This window comes from Apteryx rowi, unplaced genomic scaffold (assembly GCF_003343035.1).
Source record: "Apteryx rowi isolate R43461 unplaced genomic scaffold, aptRow1 scaffold_8, whole genome shotgun sequence".
Lineage (NCBI taxonomy): Eukaryota > Metazoa > Chordata > Aves > Apterygiformes > Apterygidae > Apteryx > Apteryx rowi.
The window spans coordinates 824,533-846,617 of NW_020451093.1; the positions used below are offsets into that span (position 1 = coordinate 824,533).

The 22,085-nt window shown below is 41.0% G+C and overlaps 1 protein-coding gene across 3 annotated transcripts in view; it reads right to left on the bottom strand.

Annotated features, from left to right (window-relative positions):
- Positions 1-4,222, bottom strand: part of DPP10 (dipeptidyl peptidase like 10) — a 227,879-nt gene extending 223,657 nt beyond the window's left edge. For 2 of the 3 annotated variants that reach the window (XM_026089010.1, XM_026089009.1), the window contains exon 1: positions 4,152-4,222. In XM_026089010.1, coding sequence (XP_025944795.1) covers positions 4,152-4,176 — 25 coding nt within the window. In that variant the 5' untranslated portion in view covers positions 4,177-4,222. The remainder of the gene's footprint in view (positions 1-4,151) is intronic. The other variant, XM_026089011.1, reaches the window with a different exon arrangement.
- Between the last annotated feature and the right edge of the window lie 17,863 nt (positions 4,223-22,085).

Consider the following 22,085-nt stretch of genomic DNA (forward strand, 5'->3'; position numbering starts at 1 on the left):
GGGGGGGGGAATCTAACAGTAGATATTGGAATAAAAGCTTGATGTTAAATGCCTGAAAAGTGGGAAAACATCACTAGTTAGCTGTGTGCAAGCTACTGGGAATTAGTATAATCTATATTATGTTTGTATGAGAAAGGAAAACACCTTGACAGAAAGTAGCCAGATTATCAAAACTGGTTTGCTGACAGTGATTACACAGAGCCTATGCAGTTTCAAACAGAAACCTCCATCTCGTTGGTAATAAATATCTACTTCAGAAAAAATCACCACTGGTTCCCTTTCTATTAATTTTAAAAGTGACTCGAGACACCGTGTGAAGGGGCGAGTCCCAGCCCTCTTCTGAGCAGAGTATTCATCCACTGGACGTAATCCAAATGGATCCTCTTCCTGGAGCTCCATTTTATTCAAAGCAATTTCACGAAAGCATTTTCTGTCAGTTTGGCTGACCTAATYGTTCCCTAAGGAATTTTTCTGCAAAGCTGTCCATTTTCTTTGCATCAAGAGAGAGCAAAACTGACTACGTTTCGCCGTAGAGTTCACATGCCACTCTGCTCAACGGCAATTACCGTAGATCAGCATGCATGGTTGAAATGCTGACATCAATTAAGGAGTCCCACATACAGCATTAAGAGTCTGCTGCACCTTTCCAAAGAGTATTTTAACCTGAAGTGAGAACTACTGCCATTCCCAAAGAGAAGAACAGGCCTAAGTGTTGTGGCCGTACCAACATGGCAAGGTTTGAACAACTCTTACGCTCTTCTGAGACCATTTTTTGTATAGATGCTTTTGCTTTCAGTTTTATTCCCAAGGTATTTTCTGCWTTTATTCTTTCTTGAATAACTTTTCCCATAATCATCTCCAGATCTTACACACAAAAATCACTGGATTYGTAACTAATCTCCTGGGAGGACAGACGGGCTCCTTCTCTGAAACCCCAAGTTTCCACACTCCACTCCTTTACTGCCTTCAGCAAGAGTAATCTCATTTTTTGCTATCCTCCTGCACTTCACCTGATCAATACATTCACCTAATCATGGAGAAAACTGGTGGGGACACTAGTCCACAAGCCTCCTACATCCAGCTGCAGCGCAGAGTACCCATCCGTATTCAGGGGAGACGGCTGGTTTTTTAAAGACCCTCCAGGGTTGAGAGAGCTGCTGAGCCCCAACAAGAGGGAACTGGCCTGAGAGGCCATTCAAACGCTACCACGGACACCTTCTCGGGCTGAAACAGTCTGTTCTTCCATTTCTCCATCGCTCTGCTGACAACAGTAATTTTTTTGTAAAGCTCCAGAGTATAAGCGCAGATGACAAGCAACACATAGCAGACCAAAATATTACTGCAGTTGCCACTGCTTGCTGGTATCACAACCATAACCGTGACACAAATATTTTATTTCACATTTTAACAGAAGCTAAGATATTACTAGATCAAGCTAATTCCCCTATTTCAAAACAGTTCTTAAGTAGTGTTGTATATTCAAGATACACTTCACATGCTAATAAAAAAAAACACTAAAAATAGACATCTAGAATTTTATTTAGCTTTAATATTGCTTGTATCTTTAACAGAAGCAACAGAAAAGAAAGCCTCTTTGAAGCCTTTTACATATAGCTTACACAGAAGTTTTTGTTGTAAAARCTTGTTATCTCATACAAAAGCACTGATCCCTTTATTAGAACAGGCAAGAAAATTGTTGCTCCAAGTTCAAGAAATCAAATGCACTGTTAAAGTGTACATGGACCTCAGAATTTCTTGCATTATAGGCAACACGATATATAAATAATTGTAAGCAAAAGTGATTACTTCTGTTGWATTTAGCATTATTAATAAACACATTTTTGTCTTCACATAACTTTCATTAAAATGCTTTATAAAGACCAGTCAAGCTCCTGAACTGCCACCATCTGTAAGTGCCAGTATCTCGCTAAAAAATAAGAGAGGCATGATGTGCAGTGCTTAAAGGAATTAATGTGAAATCTMAAAAACCCATCAGCAGAGACAGAACTAAATAGGGAAACAAACTCCTGATGCTCAAAATAGTAATATTAGAAATGAAAAGCAATGCACTCTGAACTACCCCAAGGTAACATATGACATAACTCTCACTATTGCACTGACCATCTTAATTGACATCTGCCATATTTTATGAGAAGAATTTGCAAAAAMCAATACTTTTAACAACACATTTGGAGCACCCTAGCACTAAGCACCTCTCAGTAGCCGGTTTCCAAACCTATGAGATGGTCTCTGACTTTTTTCCTCTCCTTGAATACTAAACATCCCAAAGTCACCTGAGATATATTCAAGACCAAATAACTTCAGCTGCAGTGCTTAGCACCCACCAAGAAACCAACAGAGTATTAGAACATTTTCTTTCAAAAATGTATTATTTAATCAGGAAAGTGAAGAGGAAAGAGCACTGATTAGGATCAAAGTAKATATCCTACAGTGTACCCCCCAAAACCTTAGTTTGGTAAGTGTTTCCAACCTGCAAAAAACCCTAGTTTTACAGACGTAGATCACTTTTGAAAAAAAGACTCTTAATTATACCAAGCTCTTCAGTCTCCTTGGGATATCTTAGAGCATCTGAGCTGACAGAACTAGTTTTCACTTGCATGACTTGAACTGAAATGTAGCTCCCAGCTTACATAAAAGTTTTGAAGCAAGCTCTMTGGATTTTGCAGCAGCCCCAGAGATGTTGTAATTAACTGAGCTTTTTTACCATATTTAAAAAAAATAACARCAACATTTCCCTGGCTGTTTATTCTTTTTTACACGAGTGTCTTCAAAGACTTCAATTTACGTTTTTCCATCATTAATAATGCTATATAGATATAAGAGCCAGAACTGATGCTCATTATTGTGAATTCCAGCATAATCCTTCCGAGATATCACAAGCCTTAAAAACCAAAGGAACCTCTCCTTGAAAAGAAAGACTTCTGTCTCAAAGTGCACTGGAGTGTGCCACCATTTGCCCTCACATTTGTCTTTTATTACCCCCTGGAGAAACTCCTGTACACTAACAGAGCCTAGAGCAGCACAACTTAGAACATTTTGATAAAAATAAAAACAAAGTGGATATAAGCAAACAATCATTTCTTTATCATTCCCTGGGTAGCACCATGCATATGTAGTAGATATTTCTACAGAACAGGGGAAGCAGAGAAATCCACTCTTACAGCAAACTTTCTGGTCCTTTTCCATTCATCCCCAGCACCTTCCTTCCAGGGCAGCAGCAGCCTACTACTGCACTTTCTCATGCACAGACCCACCCAGCTTCCCTTGAGGATTTTGTCCAGTGGCCAAATAACTTGGAACTATTATTTGCCTAAACAACACGTCATTTGCCGTTTGGTTTATATAAACTGGGCATTTGCATGGCAGAACACTTGCAGACCAATACTTATTATCTAGACACACCATTTAAATCAGGTACTTTTCATTATAACTTTAAATCTGACAGGAAGAAATCAAAGAGATATTCTCTTTACAGCTTGTGCAGCATTTCCTTCTCACAGGTTTCYACACACAGTTAAATGGTTGCTGCCCCAGCAATAAAATCTTCAGAAAAATCACGCAGATCAAATTAGAATAAAGAAAACATTAGGCATAATTAATTTTCTATGTGCAATTGCTTTTTTCCCATTAATTGCCCACTTTTTTTTTTTTTTTTTTTGGTAAGTGAACTGTTAAATAGTTTCTTCTCTCTTCCTTTTTGAAGAGCAAGAAAAGAAAAGAAGCTTGCGCATGTACATATGGAAGATGCATGCTTCTGCTTCACCAAGAAGTTTCATTCTCCATATTAGACTTACATGACATACAGCCTTCTCTTAGCTCACCTCTGAATCTGAAATTATACTGGGAGACAAATGACAAAATCTGAAACTCAACTCTCACCTGCTGAGGCTAACAAGGATCGCTTGCGGCCATCTCCAGGCCAACAAAATCCTAAGGACCTACTGCTGAAGCCAAATACTTGTGCTCCACGAGGCCTCCGGTAACTCTGAATCCCTACGGGCACCAAGTTTATAGTAGCCAGAAGTTAAAAATGCTTAAGAGCAAGAGATATTGTCACATTTATATGTCATTTTAACGACTACATCATGAATCATACACCTTCAGTAAGATAAAATAAAGAAGTAGGTTACCTGGGGTTAAAAGAATGACAGACATAGTGATGAGTGAACAAACAACTAGAATCACCAGCAGCGCAATAGCAATTCCCTTCCAGTTCCTCTGCGGAGGGCTGTTACTTCCAAGTTCCTACAGGAATGGAAAAAAATAAAATAAAAGGAAAAGGCCATGTTTCATCATCATATATTTCCAGAAGTATTATTGACAGAAAAATCGCTCTGTGCATACTTATAATCACAGCATGGGAGCTGAGCACCATCCCGCCCCTCTCAGTAGTTCGCCTCATCATCCAAAGGTGCGTCATTCTCACACCTTTTAATACAGATGCCTTTTTTTAATATACATGAAATTTTATTTCCCTAAGAGACAATCAAATGAGCTTATACAAGCTGTCCAAAATATGACTGGTGTTAAAATGTGCTGAACATAAACTTCAGGACAATATCAACTAGCAGTTTACACGATAATTACAGAAATGAAATGTAGCAATTTACTGTAATTCCACCTAAAGTGGTATGCACCATAAAGGTTTAAATACAYATCCTTTTTAATGCACGCTATTAAACTTATTTGTAATAGAAAACATTTACAGAACTGCCTGAAGCTCAGAAATATTCCACACTAAACTGAACAGCTCTTCTTTCTCTATACAGTAGTTCAACTGTAAACTACTCCCCTATTACTCATAAAAAATAAACAGTAGCTTGTAACAAATGCTAAACAAATGCTTCTGTAACTACTAATACACTTAAACGGATACTCTCCGTGGTTACACGTTTAACTCCTATTAACACTAGTCAGATGGGATTTAGGTTTGTCAATAGTAGCGATGCATTGCCTCTGTTCACAGCCCAATTTTAGAGCAAAACAGCACCTAAGTACCTAACAACTGAACAGAATTACAAAAACAGTAAGAGAGCTGTTTCGTATGATCTTAACTTTCTCTCACAGGAAACAACATTTTTGCTCTCTACATCTGGCACGCGTGAGTGCTTCTCTGCCACAATTATCCATGCCTTTATCATCGCAAAATTAAATTGCTGTAACACGAGAAAACAAAAAACAYGGGACTTTTCAGAAGATACAGTTTTAGCCTATTTACAAAGTCGGGTTACGTTATACAAGCGCTACGTGCCCTGCACAAGCTGCCACGAAGCCGCGGGTGAACAGGAGCTGTGGTTTCACCCGTACGTGCCCGATCCCGACGGTAAGGCTACACGAAAGCCGGCGTCCCCTCCCGCGTGCCCTATGGCCACGGTGCGTGTGCGCAGCCAGGGAACGCGGTCACCACTGCGTACGCGGGAGGGAATGGCCAAGGAAGGCGAGAGGTGACTGAGACTGCCGCCTATTCGCTCGGGGAGGTCCCGGGGGGGTTCAACTCGTAAGCACACAGCAGAGACACTGCTCCATCTTCCGCCTCTCCGCGGGCCGCGCGGACGGAAGGCCGGGGCAGCTCTGCGACAGGCCGCCCTTACAAGTCCGCTTGGGCATTTTATCCCATGGGGAGGACTAAGATACAGGATGGCACCTCCAGGTGAATTGTGTAAGCTTTCAAAGACGTACTTTTCCGCATATAGATTATTTCGTTTGGGTTTTCTGAACAGTAAGTGGGTGAGAAACAACATCTTTCCAACAGCTGAGCTGCTTTGGCCATGAAACATAGGAGACCGAGGTGGCTGAGAGCTGGGGAGCAGCCAGCGATACCCACCTGAAGCTGCCCCTGAGGTCTCGCCTTCTCTTGCCTCACACACCTAAGCGCAGACTATTTTACGCTCTTCCAGGTCAAACAAGCACCTACCATGCATTTAAAGTCTTTAAGAGAAAATAACAACATTCTTGTGTTTTCTTGACTGAGGGACGCCACTGCTACATGATACACACCCCGAACAGCATGCAGACCAGGCAGCGAGCAAGGGAAATCCCTTCATCCTGGTCTTACGCAAAAGTCCATGCCGCCTGTCTGCTCTTGGAGCCACACTGGGCCGGGCCAATTAAAAGCCCTCACATCTTTAATTCTTTTTTCTTATAGCCCTTGTCTGGTCATTTCTACCTGTAAAAGACACCCACTCTCCTTGGCTGTGTTTTCCAGAACCTGGTCCTCTCTCCCTCCTGGTCCCAGCTGTGCTTCTTCCCAGGCTTTCAGCCCCACCAGGGGCTCTGTCTGCCCACTTAAACCCCAAGCCACAGCTGCTCTTCACAGAGACACCTCCTTCACCTGACCGGCGTTAACCTTCCCCTCCCCACAGCTGAAGGGCAACTGGGGCTTAATGGCAAGCAGTTCCCGGCCAGCCTGGCGGCTCCTCAGCCCTTTCCCTCCTTCTGGATGCAGCAAACGGCAATTGTCCTTCTTCTCTTTTGTTACGACACAAATCTCCCCTCTGACACTGATGGAATTGCAGATCCTGAACGATGTTCAATTATAACCCATGAAGAGCAAGTATTGAGGATGGTGCAACACCAGTGGACAGCTGCTGTAGGATTAAATTCCGGCATGCCCAGCGTTCCTGGGCGTTAGGAGACAGCTGTACAGGAGTAGCCTGCTTAGCCTTCACCAGCACTGCTGTAGCACCAACCAAAGCAGTCCTCAGCACCCCCACAAATCAGTTTAACCCAGGCAGACATCCCAGCCCTGCACGTTTGATGCCTTTATTTTGTTTCTAAAGTTCAGGACTGCTGTGCGTCCTAAGTAGGAGAAAAAATAAAATAGGGTAAGCAGCAACTCCTGGCACACCGTGTCCTTTCTCTACCCACTCACCCCCTGCTTCCAAGGGCTTCTGCAGACCCATTTGCTTCCCTGATTTTCTCCAGCTCTTTCTGATTCCCTCCCACCTTGTTAAATACTAATTAGCACTGTAATTTCCTGATTGGCCATAAAGACCTGGGTCAGCCTCACAATCCCCTTTTTGTGATGCCTAGGATTGTATGGGTCAGTTCTTCTTGGACAGTCCTGACCATACTGATTAAGCCAAGGATTCCTTGTCTTTTTGTAACAATACAAAACTTTCATAGCCTGCATGCAAACTGGGATCCAACCTATTATTTTTACTTGAGTAAGAATTCTTTTGATGTTAATAATATAGTCTAAGAAACTAAGGACTTACTCTGAACAGTAGCTACGCTCAGAGCATCATGAAATCCTATTCCAAAGGACTGGCTTAAAACGACAGAGGCAAGACTTCTTCTTGATGAATGTTGTCTGTACCAAAGCCTCTAAAAATTGTACCAAGTTCTCATTATTCAGAAGGTTCTTCTCTGCAAAAATGAATATTGTTCAGTTTCTAAAAATAAAACCCTAAACACTACCACAAATTTTTACAAGGGAAAGATCAAACAGACCTGTCTAGCGCAGAACATACAAAGCTTACTGGTACCCACGGTGAGAAAGAAGGGGGCTTCTAGCTAGCTGAAAACTTTAAAGACTGGCATAAAAATGCAACTCTTGGAGTACACCCCACAAAGTTTTAAAATAGACTAAGTTGCTATGCTTCAAAAATAATGCAATGCTTGCACTGCTTTTCAGCATGGTCATAAACAAAAGGCAGTTAAATGGGTTTTTAGACCGTGTACCATTGTCAAGACAGAAGTTGTCATTCTGAGCATGACAAGGCTGGAGATATTCAAGAGGAAGCATCACGGAAAGCTGTACGATGAAAAGCTTCTGACATCATAAAGTTTCCCCATAACTTACTGCTAACTGGCACATAATAGCAATGAATGCACAGATGGAGATTTAGGGATGTAATCTTCTAAATAGGCTGTTATATTAGAGTGGTTTGAAAAAATATCAACTTTTGAAGAGGGTGTTTTATATATAATACTACTATAATGTTATTACAGATTTTACAGTCTAACTCTAATGAATCAGAAAATGGCTGCTCAAAGCATAATACAATTGCAAGTATTCTCATTATTTAAAGTACCTTTTTTCACGAACCATTTAATTGCGTTGTTGCCAAATACAATCCTTAAGCAATATATATTTCTGAATGTAATTTGTGATAGAGTCGCACGCTACTAAAACTCAGCCACAAAGATGAAAATCCATCAGAGTGCACAAAAAAAAAAAAAAAAAAAGTACGCCAACATTATAGGAGCTAGTGCTTTTGGCCACCTATCCCTCCCTAACGCTAAAGACCACATTTTACCATTAGTTTTAAATCACTATCATCAGTGAACATAACATATGTAACTGAGGGGAGGTTTTAGCCGAAGAGCCCAAGGATTACAAAACACAGCTGAACTTCTGCGTAGGTTTACATCCGTGAAAAAACTAAATGAACTTTACAGAATTGCTAAATATTTTAACTTCAGCTGCTCAGTCCTTGTGCAAGAGCTAGAGCCAAGCGCAGCAGGGCCAAGCGCACAGGGGGTGAGGCTGATTCCAGGGAGGCTGCCGAGGGGAAAAGGGACCGGCACCGGCCACGGCGGGCCTGGGAGACGGGGCGCCGCAGCCAGCCTGCCGGGGGTTGGAGCAAGATAAACCTGTCCTTCATCAGTGAGAAAAAGTCATCTCAAACATTAAATCACACTGCCCCAGGAGAGAGAAAATCCGCTCTCTCCGCAGCACCGAAGGGGCGGAACATTTTTAAAAATTTACTCTCCGAGCAAGGTTTAGGCCTTGGGCTGCTGAACCGTCTAGACAGCTCCAGACAGAAGTTAATCCGGCAATCTTTCTCGCGTGGACTTGTGCCTGGCAGAGCTGTGATAGGTGCTAATTTGTTACATCAACTCGGGAAGTGATTATACGATGAAACTAGGCGCTAATTACGGGCTAAAACCACAACATCCTGCAATGAGGGCATGTACCCCGCCTGAGATAATTGAGTGGAGCCAGCGAGGCGGCGATGTTAGTTTAGATAGCCTAATATGGCCACGGCGAGGTCACACAGTTGTAAAATATATGCGTGACCTGAGGGTCACCACACACAACGCAGAGGAAGACTCCAGCCTTCATCCCCACGACCACCAGAAGGCTGAAGAAGACCCCCTAGCAACAGCCGGCGCAACCGCAGAAGTTACGGGAAGGGCCATGTATACCCGGGGCTGGAATCGCATATAAGGAGACTGCGAGGGGGGGGGATCGCGCGCGCCGTTGGTGGAGCAGGAGACTCCCCGGCCGCCCAGCGCTGTTTTGCTTACTTGTGACTTGCTCAATTATTCTATTAAATTGGAATTTATGCAACCCGGCCCGAGTGGTTGTCAATTTGTCACGTTTACCTATAACAGAGCCAACCCTGGTGCGCAGCGGCAGCGTGAAGCCGTGGACAGGCCCGGGCGAAGGCAGACGGGAGAGACGCCGGGGCGCGCAAGGAGCCCCGCCGCCGCCAGCTGCATCTCCCGCAGGATCGCTCGGCCGAGGGACGCGGCCAGAGCCAAACCTCCCGGCTCTGTGGTCGCCTCCGTTTAATTTCTGTTGCGCACATCCCCAAAGGGGAACGGCGCAACTTGCCGTCAGGCTGGTCGTATGAAAAGAGGTATTACACGGCGCTACAGAAGTTGCACAATAAGCACTTCATCAAGGTCAAGAAACAGCAGCGCGTTTTTGGCATGTTCAGTCCCAGCCCGGGTTTAGACTTAGGCTGCCAATAATCTCCACTTGCAAATTCCAGCGTACTTATGCAATCACACCAAAACTTTACAATAGTAACCGGAGGAAAAGCTAAGACTAAAATCCCCAGAGGCGGGAGAGCACTGAGATGACAGGCTGAGGCTGTCAAAGGAGAACACAAGTCACTTCAACCCTGCAGCATCCCTCTAGGCTAAATCCCCCTCGCCACTGCAAAACAGGGTATTTCAGAGGAAAACGCTGGATAACTTCATCCAGAAAACAGACAAACCAAATATAAATCAAATATGTTGCATATCCTTCTCTCTCCCTTACTGGTCTGCTTTCTAAATATATACTCCCTCTCCAAACACAATTTATGGACTGATGAACTGATTCATTATAAGAATGAAAATCCTTTAAGCCCAAGCAGGATGCGGCTTTGAATTTCAGAAACTATGGCATGAAACCTCATCCAACAGCGATGAGGGTTGTTCTCTATTTTTGAATGAAATATGGAGCCTGACATAGATGTTTCATTTTGCAAATGAAAAGCTACAAAGCTACCACTGCAATGTACTACACTTCAGACAACCTGAATCTAACAGGAAGATAAACCCCAGGGTCTTATTACAATAGAAATAATAACAGGAAACTAATTTCCATTAAATTCAACTCATACAGAGATATTTTTTATCATTTGACATGCAAATGCAAATGCTTATAATTTAAGGGAGCTGTTTCCTTTTGAGTAGCATTGGGGATATAGATTTGGGAAAAAGAATCATTTAAATTTAATAGATGTATTGCTGTAACAAAAAAAAAGAAAGCTCAAATATTTTCAGCTGAATAAACTTACACTTTTTCTTATAAACACCATAACCAGAAAAAAAATTACAGCTTCCTTCCTAAAGCTTATCGAGTTGCACAGCTTTACTGTTAATCAATGAGGATAAAAAGCCTTGAAGATATAATTTTTCTAACAAGCATGTGGGCAACTAAGGAGACAACAAACAACAGAAAACATTGCCTTAACGCACTGAATTAATAAGTCAGTCTTCTGAATTATCTTAATAGCATTTTCCTGATATCTTGGAAAACTTTTTAATGTAAATCACAACATAATGCATCTTCCTCTAGCACGGGAATAACGACGGCAGTAGGGAACTGCCGGGTGGAGGCAAGCCGCGCTGAAGGGCACCGGCAGGAGACTGGGGACTGAAGAGTGCCTCTCCCAGGCTCTTCCAGATGAGGTAGGTTAGATAAAGCACGGCATTCCCTTTGGGACAAGAAATGAAAAATCATCTTTTGCAGATACACTAACCCTTCCCGAGAGCTGGAGTTTAGCTAAACTAAACTACCTACTCATGTGGTCATTGAGCTAAATTCCACGAACCTAACAACAATGCTTAACAGCAAGCTGCTAAATGGCGAGATGATCTAAATATAGAAAATACGCATATATCTAAAAAATTATGAACAAGAATTTCACTAAGATTAACTATTTCTGCTGTGTTTATGGGCGCAGCTCAAAACTAAGACTGAGATTCTGCCAGTATTTCTGCAGTCTTGAGCGAACTCTTCCCCGGTTACGTGCTCAGCAGTACAAACACGCTGATGCACATTGGAGCTCACCCCCAGACTGCAGGTATTCGAAGCAGAAAACCCAGCAGCAGAGAGCCGCAGCAGTACCTGCTGGCTGCCCGGCTTTATGCCCTGGGACACTAAGGGCAGACACCGGCTCCGGGTTAGAGCAGCCAGCACTGCAGCAATGTAAGATTTCTCACTGTAGTTTCTGCCAGCATAGCATCTTCTGAAACCTTGAACGGATTGTCTTTTTTGCGTGTGTTTTGCCTTTTTTTTTTTTACATTGTTCCTATGCTGTCACCAGGACGAAGTCTCCACAGGAAGCTCTGAGAAGAATCCCAGCCTTCCCTTATTTTGGCAAGAACTTCTGGGGCAAAGAGCATTAGGCTAGGAAAAGCAAACCTGATCTGCTTTGCCAGGAGGAATGAGAACGAGTCTCACTCTGTAGCTGAGATGCAATCACGACAATAACACTTAATGACTCCTCCAGCATCTACTTCATTAAACACTACCATTTGCATTCCACAAACATGAAGAAAAAGTGATAAACATAAAAAGACAAACACATTCTTGTTGTATCTCAGGTGTTTTGAAACACCTGAGACCTAGGATACTTATAATAAAAAGAGTTCAGTCTTTCTGGAGTTCTTTTTCTAGAGTTCTTGATTTTGCAGTGTACCACATGCAGGAAAATTACCATAGCAAGCATTTCGAATTTGTGATTAAATGATTGCATCTATTCCTTCCCAGCTGTTTTTGAGTAATCCCATGGCCTAGATAGCAAGAGAGACTAAAAAACAGATCCACAAAGTGGCACATGATAGTTATCCATTTGCATAAGTACTATCATTTTCAACCCCCGTGCCCCCTTTACAATCCGCCGTGCTGTAAGAGCCTATTGCTCCAGTTCTTCTCTGAACGATGATGGTCATACAATTACTTCCCCAGTCACTATCTTTATTCATCAAAACAGCGGAGCTTTCTTCCAGAGTCACTGTGAAATGCTACCTTCACAAGAATCCATCCTTCTCCGTCAGCTTTGGGGCAATTGAAAAAGAAAGCAGCTTGTAAGCAATCACACTGCTTAGAACAGGGGTGGGGTTTGGACACGGGAACAACCTGTCTTCGTATTATTATTTCTCTGAGTTTGTCCTGGTAAGAGAAACTCCTCTTTGTTGAGCCAAACTTTAAAAAAAAAAAAAAAAAAAAAAAAAAAAAAAATACCCATCGCTGTCTCAGTAGAAATAAACTAAAAGAATAAATGTGCACATGTAAATCATTTTGAGAAGTATGAATCAATTGCCCACACTGGTTATGAATTTTCTAAACCCTGCAAAACATTTTGTGCTTTTTTCAGCATGGATTATTTTTGTTCTAAGCTGTTATGTTTTTCTCCTAGAACTGCAAGTGACCATTCAGGAGCTCCATGATACTTTAGAAGAGCTATGTCCAGCACCCTTAGTTCTGATTACTCACAAAAATGACCAGAAAAATTTCTGGACACTAACGTAGAACAGCCAATATTAAGAATGCATTTCACATTTTCAATTCTCTTTGCAGTGGACCTTGTAACATTTATTCAAACCCAGTGAACTAGCTATAATACTAAACAAGGAAAAGCAAAACTTTTAAACCCTCCTACAAAAATCACTGTTCAAGGTCTAATCACAGTAGGCGAGTTTAAAATTTTGGTCATTACTTATATATACAAGAAATGCAAAAACAGGGACAAAATGAGGAACTATACGAGCACAATGAAAAACAGCATGGTACATGCACAAGTTAGAGTAACTAAGACACTGCAGTTTGTGGCCATCCACCTTTTGGGGGGGCGGGGGGGAGGGGAGAGACAACACAAGAGTATTCACATTCCTGGTGTAAAAAAGCAAGAAAAAAAATTAAATATCAAGCTTCATACTGCACAATATCAAAAAAAATTGTAAAACAGTTTCCACAAGTCATGGAAGATACTGCCATAAGGAGTGTTGAGTAGTTGGGGCAGGGGGGAGTCGGATAAAATAACAATGGATGACAAAACTCATTTAAATTTGAAATAAAATCATGTCAAGACAGGGAGACAAGCTACAGCAGGCAAAGAATTTCTTTGGCTTCTGGGAGCTGAGTTGAATTTAACACATTTCTGTAAAGAGGTATAATCCCAAATAGAGTTATTGCAGCATCAAGGTCAACTTTATTGAGGCTCAATACTTTGAAGAAGTGCTCCTTTTTCATCCTGTGTCCACCATTTTCTACGCTTTGTTTCTAACAAAGTTTTAGAAGTAGAAATATTACTACATTTCCAGCCCAGCAGAAATACTCGGAGAATTAAGGAGGATCACAATGTTCTGCCGAGATCTGAGTAAGCATCTTGAGACAACTCAGCACTACTCACAAATATGAAAGCTACTTATAGCCGCCTACCAGGTTTTTCCAAAGATCCTAAGCAGAACAGGTACTAAACACGGGGTTTATAAAAGACATCCATTTGCAACTGTACTCCTGCTATTTCTGCTGAAAATCTGCCCCCCAGGCAGCGGGTTGCCACGAGGAGGCACAAACCCTCCCGCCGCTCCAGGGCCCGTCCTCGCACAGGGGTGGCCACGCTGGGCTTCGTTCCACGTCTCCTCGTCGGACCGAAGCTCCAGTATTCTCACTGCGCCGTGCTCCCCCCCTCAACACGTAAGTCTCATCTTGAAGCTAATGAGATTTTTGTCTGAATAAGAAAAACTATCTCGGCATCTTAAAGCCAGCCTACAAGAGTACGGAGGAGCAGAACAACCGGCTCATTTCCAGCGAGCCCATGCCTCATTAGTATCCTCAGGAAATCAACAATGCGTTTGCCATAATTTAAGAAAATTCTTATTTTACTAAAGAAAGTAACGCCATGAACAGAAGAGGAAGACAAAGCAGCCAGCACAAAGATGATTTCACTGCAGGCGACTATGATGTAAAGGAAGAAGTCTATACAAGTACTTGCACAGACATTTATGGCTAAAAAGTATTTTCTCAAATTCTTATTGATCCAAAGTTTAATGAAATGTCACAAGATAGTAACATATTTCTTCCATTCCTATTACGTTGAAGAAAAAAATCAACCAATCATGTAAAATAATATATCATTAAAAAGAGACACAGAAAAAACTGATGAACACAGGCTCTACGTGTTGCATACCTACAGACGTTTCAACAGATATATCATAGTTTTTTTGCTAGAATTTGTCCTTTTCATAACCCAGATACTGAAATATACTTTCCCTGATTTGCTGTGAAAAACATCGCTTTTTAATGTGTTTTTATTTCTCAGTTATATTTGCAAGGTCCCATAACAGAGGACTTTTAAATCTCACATAGTCGATTTTGGCATTAATCAGTGGATCTGTCTGACAGCATAACATTACATTCCACTAAAGGTTAGAAAAACAAGAAAGGTTACTACTGTGGTATGTCACATTAAGTCAAAGTCAGGTTTATGCCACATAATTTCACAATTTGAATCAAATACAGTGTCCCTATATTTAGTGGTGGTATAACACCGAGTTATGCACTGGAGTATAACTCTAGATTAAAACTATTACTAGACTTGAAGAACCAAAATTGCCTTCTGGAGTTTCTGCAGTTCTCATTGTTCAGGTGTTTATACACATTATTTTTATGCCATTTAATAGTCCCTGGAGAATGCATGGGACAAAAACATTTTTGAGATCAGTCATAATACATCAGGAGTTGTCAAAATACTGAATTATCTTCTAGAAGTTATTTTGCAAATTTCCCTCAATATTTTTCTATTTGTTTTCCAATACACCAGAGGTATTTTCAAATAAAACAAGTAATTTACATCCAGGTATGCCTTAATAGCCCTTTGTGTGCGTGTGCATCTACATAAACACATACATATATTATTAAATATTTATATATATATGCATATATTGTTAAAGGCAATATTGCTGTAAATAGATTAAACTGTAAATAAGCCAAAGAGTGTCAGTACCAGAAAAGGGACCACTGCAGTCTATGCTTTTAGGGAGACCTAAGGTAGCAGGAAGATAGATGAGTTTCCCGAGGTCATGTGGGAATAGCAAAGCAGGGTTAACCTGGCACCTCTTTACAGGAATATTTGTGAACAAAACTGTAACACACCGAATTATTTGGCCAGTATCACCAGGCTCTGATTAAGAGTTTATCATTTACTTTTCCACAGTCCTCTTCATGATTAAGTTACTTACTTTTCAGAAAAATGGAATTTTATGTGATACAGAGGAATATTATGCTTCATCAGAAATACAAATATGTGTTTCTCCTGTGTATTGTTAGGGGAAGATGACCAGACAGATTTGCAGATTAGATACTTACAACCATGTGGTATAAGGGAAAAAAAAAAGAAAAACAAAAAAGACTAATATATATATATAAACCTCACAGAACTAAGATCACAGTTCATTTAAAAACAATCCAAGCCCTGACAGCACTAAATGACTAAATTACATTTTTCAGACACACACACACACGCGCGCGCGCRCGGAGCCTATAGAGAGGCATTTGTAGAAAGAGCACGGGTGACCATATCTTCTCCTTACATATACTCTACTCATTTAAAAAGCAAAGGCAGCTCTAGTAGAAAAAAGAAATCATCGGGAATTTCTTGGCTGTTTTACAGGATTCATTGATTTCAACAGTACACTTCAGGATACTGAAAATCCAGCTTTTTTTTTTCCCCCCTGCAAACTCTTACTTTAATGGCCAACACTACATAAAACATTTTAAAAGCCTCTTTACCCATTACGTTTCACAGGGGAATGTGAGCAACCCAATAATTCAGAAGATCTTGACTGATTTAAGGATCACATGGCTGCTTGGTAGGGAGCAGAGCACACCTGCTCCCGTGGTCCGCAGCCGGCTCCGTCCCCGCCGAGGCATCGGGGCCGTCCTGCATGCCGGCACGCACCTAGCCCAGGGCCCGCCTCATTAAAGGAAATGGAGAGAAAGATTTCAGATGCTTAAAACATGATCTTTGCCTCAACTAGAGTACGTTAGGCTCTCACAACGCTCTCCTGCATCTGAGCTCACACCCCTGATTACACGCACACAGTTTTTGGTTCCCTTTTAACGGGATTACGCTGTGGACACCCCGAGCACAACGCGCAATTGCAGTCTCCCCTAAACAGAAAGCGGACTAAGAGTCAAGATGCTCCTATTGGCTCTGTTTTCCAGATGCTGCTTTTACTGCAAACCAAAGAAATAAGTAGATGCAGACAGGTCTGCTCAAACAAATCTTGGACCTTCTGAGAAACAACTCAACGAACCTTTGGTCATGAAGATGGAGAATCGCTCGTGATATGACTCTTGGTGAAAGCTCCTATTGCTGCAGTCACAGGGAAGTTTCAGTCCTGTCAGGGACATCCAGAATTGAGCACGCAACATGGCCAGACCCGGTATTTTGTGGAATTAGTAGAGATAAAGCAGGATGGAAAAGAAAACCAGGGGAAGGCTGAGAAACGAGCACATTATTACTCTATGTGGAGTTCCTACTTTACATCATACAGCTGTGCATTGAAATACGGTGGCACGGCCGCAAGAACAAGCAGCTGTATTGCTGCGATTAGTGGAAGGGTGCCCAAAGCCTTCAGTGGCTGTGGGTTAGGTAGCATTATTCCAAGTAGTATCAAACTGCAATGGTTGAGATATATCTTGCTGCTAATTTAACCCAAGAAGGTTATGTCCATACAGAGCACACACACGCACACACACACAAAGCAATATCCCACCCGAGTTTCACCACGTATTTTGGGGGAAAAATAAAAACATCAACAACAATGATGTTGATGAACATCTTTAGGGGTTCTATCATTTGCTTAACAAGAATTAGATAGTGTCGTGAAAGGCAATGATATTGCCAGACTTCCCATGCATGCCTTAATACTTGCACTAATAAAGGCGAGAACATCTCACTGGACATCTCATAAATTTTGGCAGAAATCCACCTAACTAGGAGTTTTGCCTCAGGGCAAGAAGCAAATGGCACTGTTAATCTTCTGCAGAGTAATGTCTTCTTCCTAGCTAATGTACCTGGGCCTCACAGCAAATAAGACAGGAATGATTTTTTAAAAAATGTACCATATCTATTTCTTTTTGGTTTCTTGCCAATTTGAGAGGTAAGAATATATAATTAGAAATTGGTTAAACAGTTCCAGAGAAAGAAGGCAAACATCTTACCAATGCAGAGGTGGGTACGTGGCTGTTGGCAGAGTTGTTGTACTAAATTGGATGAAAAGTTCAAAACAGTCTTGTCACTGAGTTTTCCAGTAATGCACTGAAGGTAATTTGCTGTCTACGGATCCAGTACTCACAACAGATATTCAACTCAAAATCTCTCCTTGGCTCTGAGCTTTAATATTACAGCCAAATAATTCCTTCAGATCTACTTCAACGACTCCCACTGAAATCTCCGGAAGTTTTAAGTGAGCATAGGAAACGACAATATTTGACTCACATGAAGGAGATGAGCTACAAGACAGAATTTTGTGGTTTTCTTTTTATTATTATCACAAATTTTACAGTATTTCTCCTTAAGCATACATAAGTTATAAAGGAAATGGATTATTGGGATACTAACACCATGAGATCCAGATTAATATATAAGAAATGCAAAATTTATTTTTTCTTCCTAAAGGCTGATACTTGTCAGGAGTTGCTTGTTTTTTATGGACACATAATCTGAATAATTTATTTAATAAGCTATAGAAGAAGATTGTTTCCAGATTCATGCCAATGTTTAGCAAAAATGGGTTCTCATAGGTGATCCTGAATGTTCATAAAATACAAACCACTTCTCAGAGAAAGAAAAAACCAAAACAAACAAACCACCCACAGAACTAAGTGTGGATGTTCTTCACATTTAAGTGGCAATGATTAACAGACGTCTTTTCAAATAAGTGGAAACCTGCCAAGAATTATTTTTAAGTTAATTCACAGTGTATCACAAGTGCTGCTGTAGTTAGTAACTGACTTCTGCAGGAGAATTTTCCTTTTCACATTTTCTGTTTATTTTACACCTGTGGGTTTTTTTTTTCCTGTTTTCCACAGCTCTCAATATCATAAGCTCCTTATTCCCTGTTGAGTAACCGCATAATTTTTTATAACCTTGCCTCCACTGTGTAAAAATTTTATTAACTTTTCTGGGAGCAGCTATACTACAACCGATGAGGTTACAACTTCAGATGTTCCTAGAGGGTCAAGATTTTGAATGGTCTCAAAATCAGCCCAAAGACATTAGATCCTTGAAGCTGACCTGACACACCAAGCAACGACGTGAACGGCTGGCAACACACCGGATCAATGATTTCTGGCTACGGCGGCCATTCAAGGAGGCAAATCCTCAAATGAGACCGTCTGGAAGGATCCAGCCAAATCCCCTCGCCTCTCCGCTGGGTGCGTAAGATCGAGAACAGATCTCAGCTGTTTTTAAAGACTACTTGTCTACAACAGAATCATCCGCAAAACAACGTGTTTTAATCGTGCAATGTTCCAACGTGACGCAGCAAAAGAAATTGAGGCAATGAACCTTATAGGGAAGGTATATAGTGTTTTTAGTTCAGTATAATACTAACTACCTATTTAGGTTGCTGATGTTATTCTTAATTAAAATGTATCAAAATGGCTGCATGGAACAATTTGTTGGACTGTAGTAAGCTGGAGCAATTTTATAACAAGCATTTTTCTGACCTAGCAAAACAGTTGTGCTTGGTAATTATTCCATTATTTCCACTAGAAGAGGAGCATATATACATTGTATTATAATTATATATAGTATTAAAGAAAATAATCTGAAAGCATCCTGCACACAAGATTTTGGAACAAAATTAAACTCGGACATTTTGACTTTGCATTTTTATAACCTGAGTACTTTTACCCTGCCTAGTTATCAGAAGTATTAACACCTTACTGCAAGCAAAAAGCTAGATTGTTCCTTAAGAAATGAAAAATTGAACTGAAAAAAATACATATGAAAACATCCATGGAAATAATGGAGAGTTTTGCAAAATACAACAGCACCAGCAGTAACTGTATGTGTCAGCCTCTGAAACAAAAAAATACTAAAAATACGCGCATTAATTATCCTGGGTACCTTTACCAAAGAGGCAATCAAAAATGGCAGCTTACCCCAAAGCTGCCTATATGCAATTCAGCATCTACCATTAAATGTACCTCCCCCCCCTTAACTTCGTCCCTCTCAATGTATCTGTGTCAATAGTCAAAGCACTGCAAGACACTGCAATAAGAATGTTTTATTTTCTCTTTTCTATGCATTCCCTGGGGTTATTAGTTGCATATTTAGGCAACCCTGCACAGCGAAAGACGAAAGAAAACCTTGGCACTTTTGTCAAGTAATTTATTTTAAGACTGCACCTTCAGATATTTTAAGCAGAGCAAGCAAGAAAAGGGCATAAACTCTTAAAGAATGAGACCTTGTTCCGTAATATGCCAGGCATACAGTAATTACTGCATTAACRTGAAGGTTACAAGGAAAAGAAAAACATATTATTCAGATTGCAAGTCGAGCTATCGTTACAGGACAGAGGAGAAGCAGCAAATCAATGCTTTAACTGCCGCGGCTCCAGCAGCAAGCGCCCGCAGGCGCCATGCGGCCCTTCCCTTCCCTTCCCTTTCCTTCCCTTCCCGGCCGTGCACCAAGGCTGCGAATTTTCGCTGGAGCTCCCCCGGTGCTCCAAATCGCAGGTGCGATTATTTGTGCTCCGACTGCAGCCAAGCCGCTTGGCAGGCTCCCCCGGGTAACGAGGCACGCGAAGGGAAGAAGCCACCGGCACAGCTACTTGTGTCCGAAATGCCGGGGACTGTCCCCCAAAACACCTGGCGCATGGGCAGGGAGAGGCGACACAGCATCTCCAAAGGACTCCAGGTCTTCCAGCAAATATAAACGATAATACGGCCGCTACCATCTCACAGGAGAACATCTCCACGACCCACAACTATCCTGACACCTGTGACGCATTAGCCAGTTAACGACAGCTAAATTAGGGGCAGACCGAGATATTGCCAGATACCACTAACACAGGAATGCGTATTGAAAGAAACAGTGATCACATTTTCAGTCGTATATCTGATTTTCAATAGTACGTCTTTTATAGATCACTGTCTTCTGAGATCACACCAGGCATTTTTAATACCTATTTTAGACCGATAATTGCGTGAGAGGTAAAACGCCATTAAGCACCTTCAGCTGCAGCACATTCTGTGGGACATGAAAAACCATTCACTTATATTAACTCAAGCAGAAAGACAAGCACTAGCAGCGCCCAAAACACCAGCTATACTCTTTTTCCTTCGGTTTGTTTTACGTTCTGCCAAATCACCCCACAAGAAATGCCCAAACTGAAGTACTCTATCAGCTACAACAAGGGTCTGGCGCCTGCCTCGACTGTAATATAGCCCGTAACAGAGACACTGCAAGGTCAAGAGGAAAATAAAATATCATTCAGAGACGGTATGAAAACTTTCCATTAGAGAAACAACATGTTCCTCTCAAACCGAAGAGCTGCTTGAAATGTGACTACGCAGTGCTTTCCCACTTTTTTCCTTCATTTACAGGTCTTCTCTTTCAGTTGTCAGCTTTCTATATATAGATATATTCATAGCTAGATACATACAGATATATATATTCAAACTGGGAACATGGATTTGTTACACCAAAACAATGGAAAATTGCATGGGGAAAAAAAAAAGTCTGACAAGACAAAACAGGTAAGTTCAGAAATTCAAAGATTTATAAAAGACTGACGCATCTATCTATATGCCTAAAGCTTCATGTAAACATATTATTTAGCACAGTTATATTACAGTAATCAGAAAATCTTAGTAAGCTTAGAAACAAAAATAAGGTAAGATGATACAAATAACTTAATAGCAGGGATAGAGAGAAGTTTTCAGTAGAACAAGGACAGTAGCATTCTTGTAGTGTATTTCAGGGCATTACAAGGTTTTTGGTTGAATAATGAGTCCTTACCATTTAAGAATAAAACAAATTGGGTAAATTCAGCAGACAGTACTTTGAGCGCTTCACTTCCTAAAGAGTCTTTATGAGGGTTGTTTTTTTTTTTTTTAATTGCACTATGGAAGAAATCAGCAGGTTTGAAGGACAGAGGAAAATCACAGCCCTGGTCTCCTCAGCTGTTCACAGACGTGATGGTAAGAATGACCACCTGAGGCTGCAATTACTTCCAGCAGATCTTTAAAAATCTTGGATTCATACCATCTGCCTAGCTGCTCTACAGTATATTAGCCAAATTCGGTCTTCAGGTGTATCTACTCAAATCTTTTGAACTTAGTCACTACATTCTGAAGCTTTCCACTCAAATTGCTGATATCCTCATTAGCATTCAACTGAACAGGAAAATCATTTTCCTTCATCTGTTTTTGAAAATGCAAGTACAAGCCGAGAATTGTTGCTGCAACAACTGCTTGAATTTTGATTCCTCTTCCCATTTAGCCCATTATTCTACACTCTTCCTCTTGTTTTTGTTAACTCTAATGCTGATAAAGAGTTTAAATTATCTCCATTTCTTTAAAAGCATTCCACTCTCTCATTTCCATCTTTGCACACTTTGCAGACACTATATAACTCTATCATTTCCCTTCCACTATTCTCATTTTCTCTACATTACAGTTTTACTATCTAGAAGTAGCCCTGTTATCTATAGTGACCATTAACAATATGAAACATAAAACCAAATCATATTGCTTTATCAAAAGTTTGTGGCAATAATTTCTAACCATTTCTAACACTTTTGATCATGCACAAGTG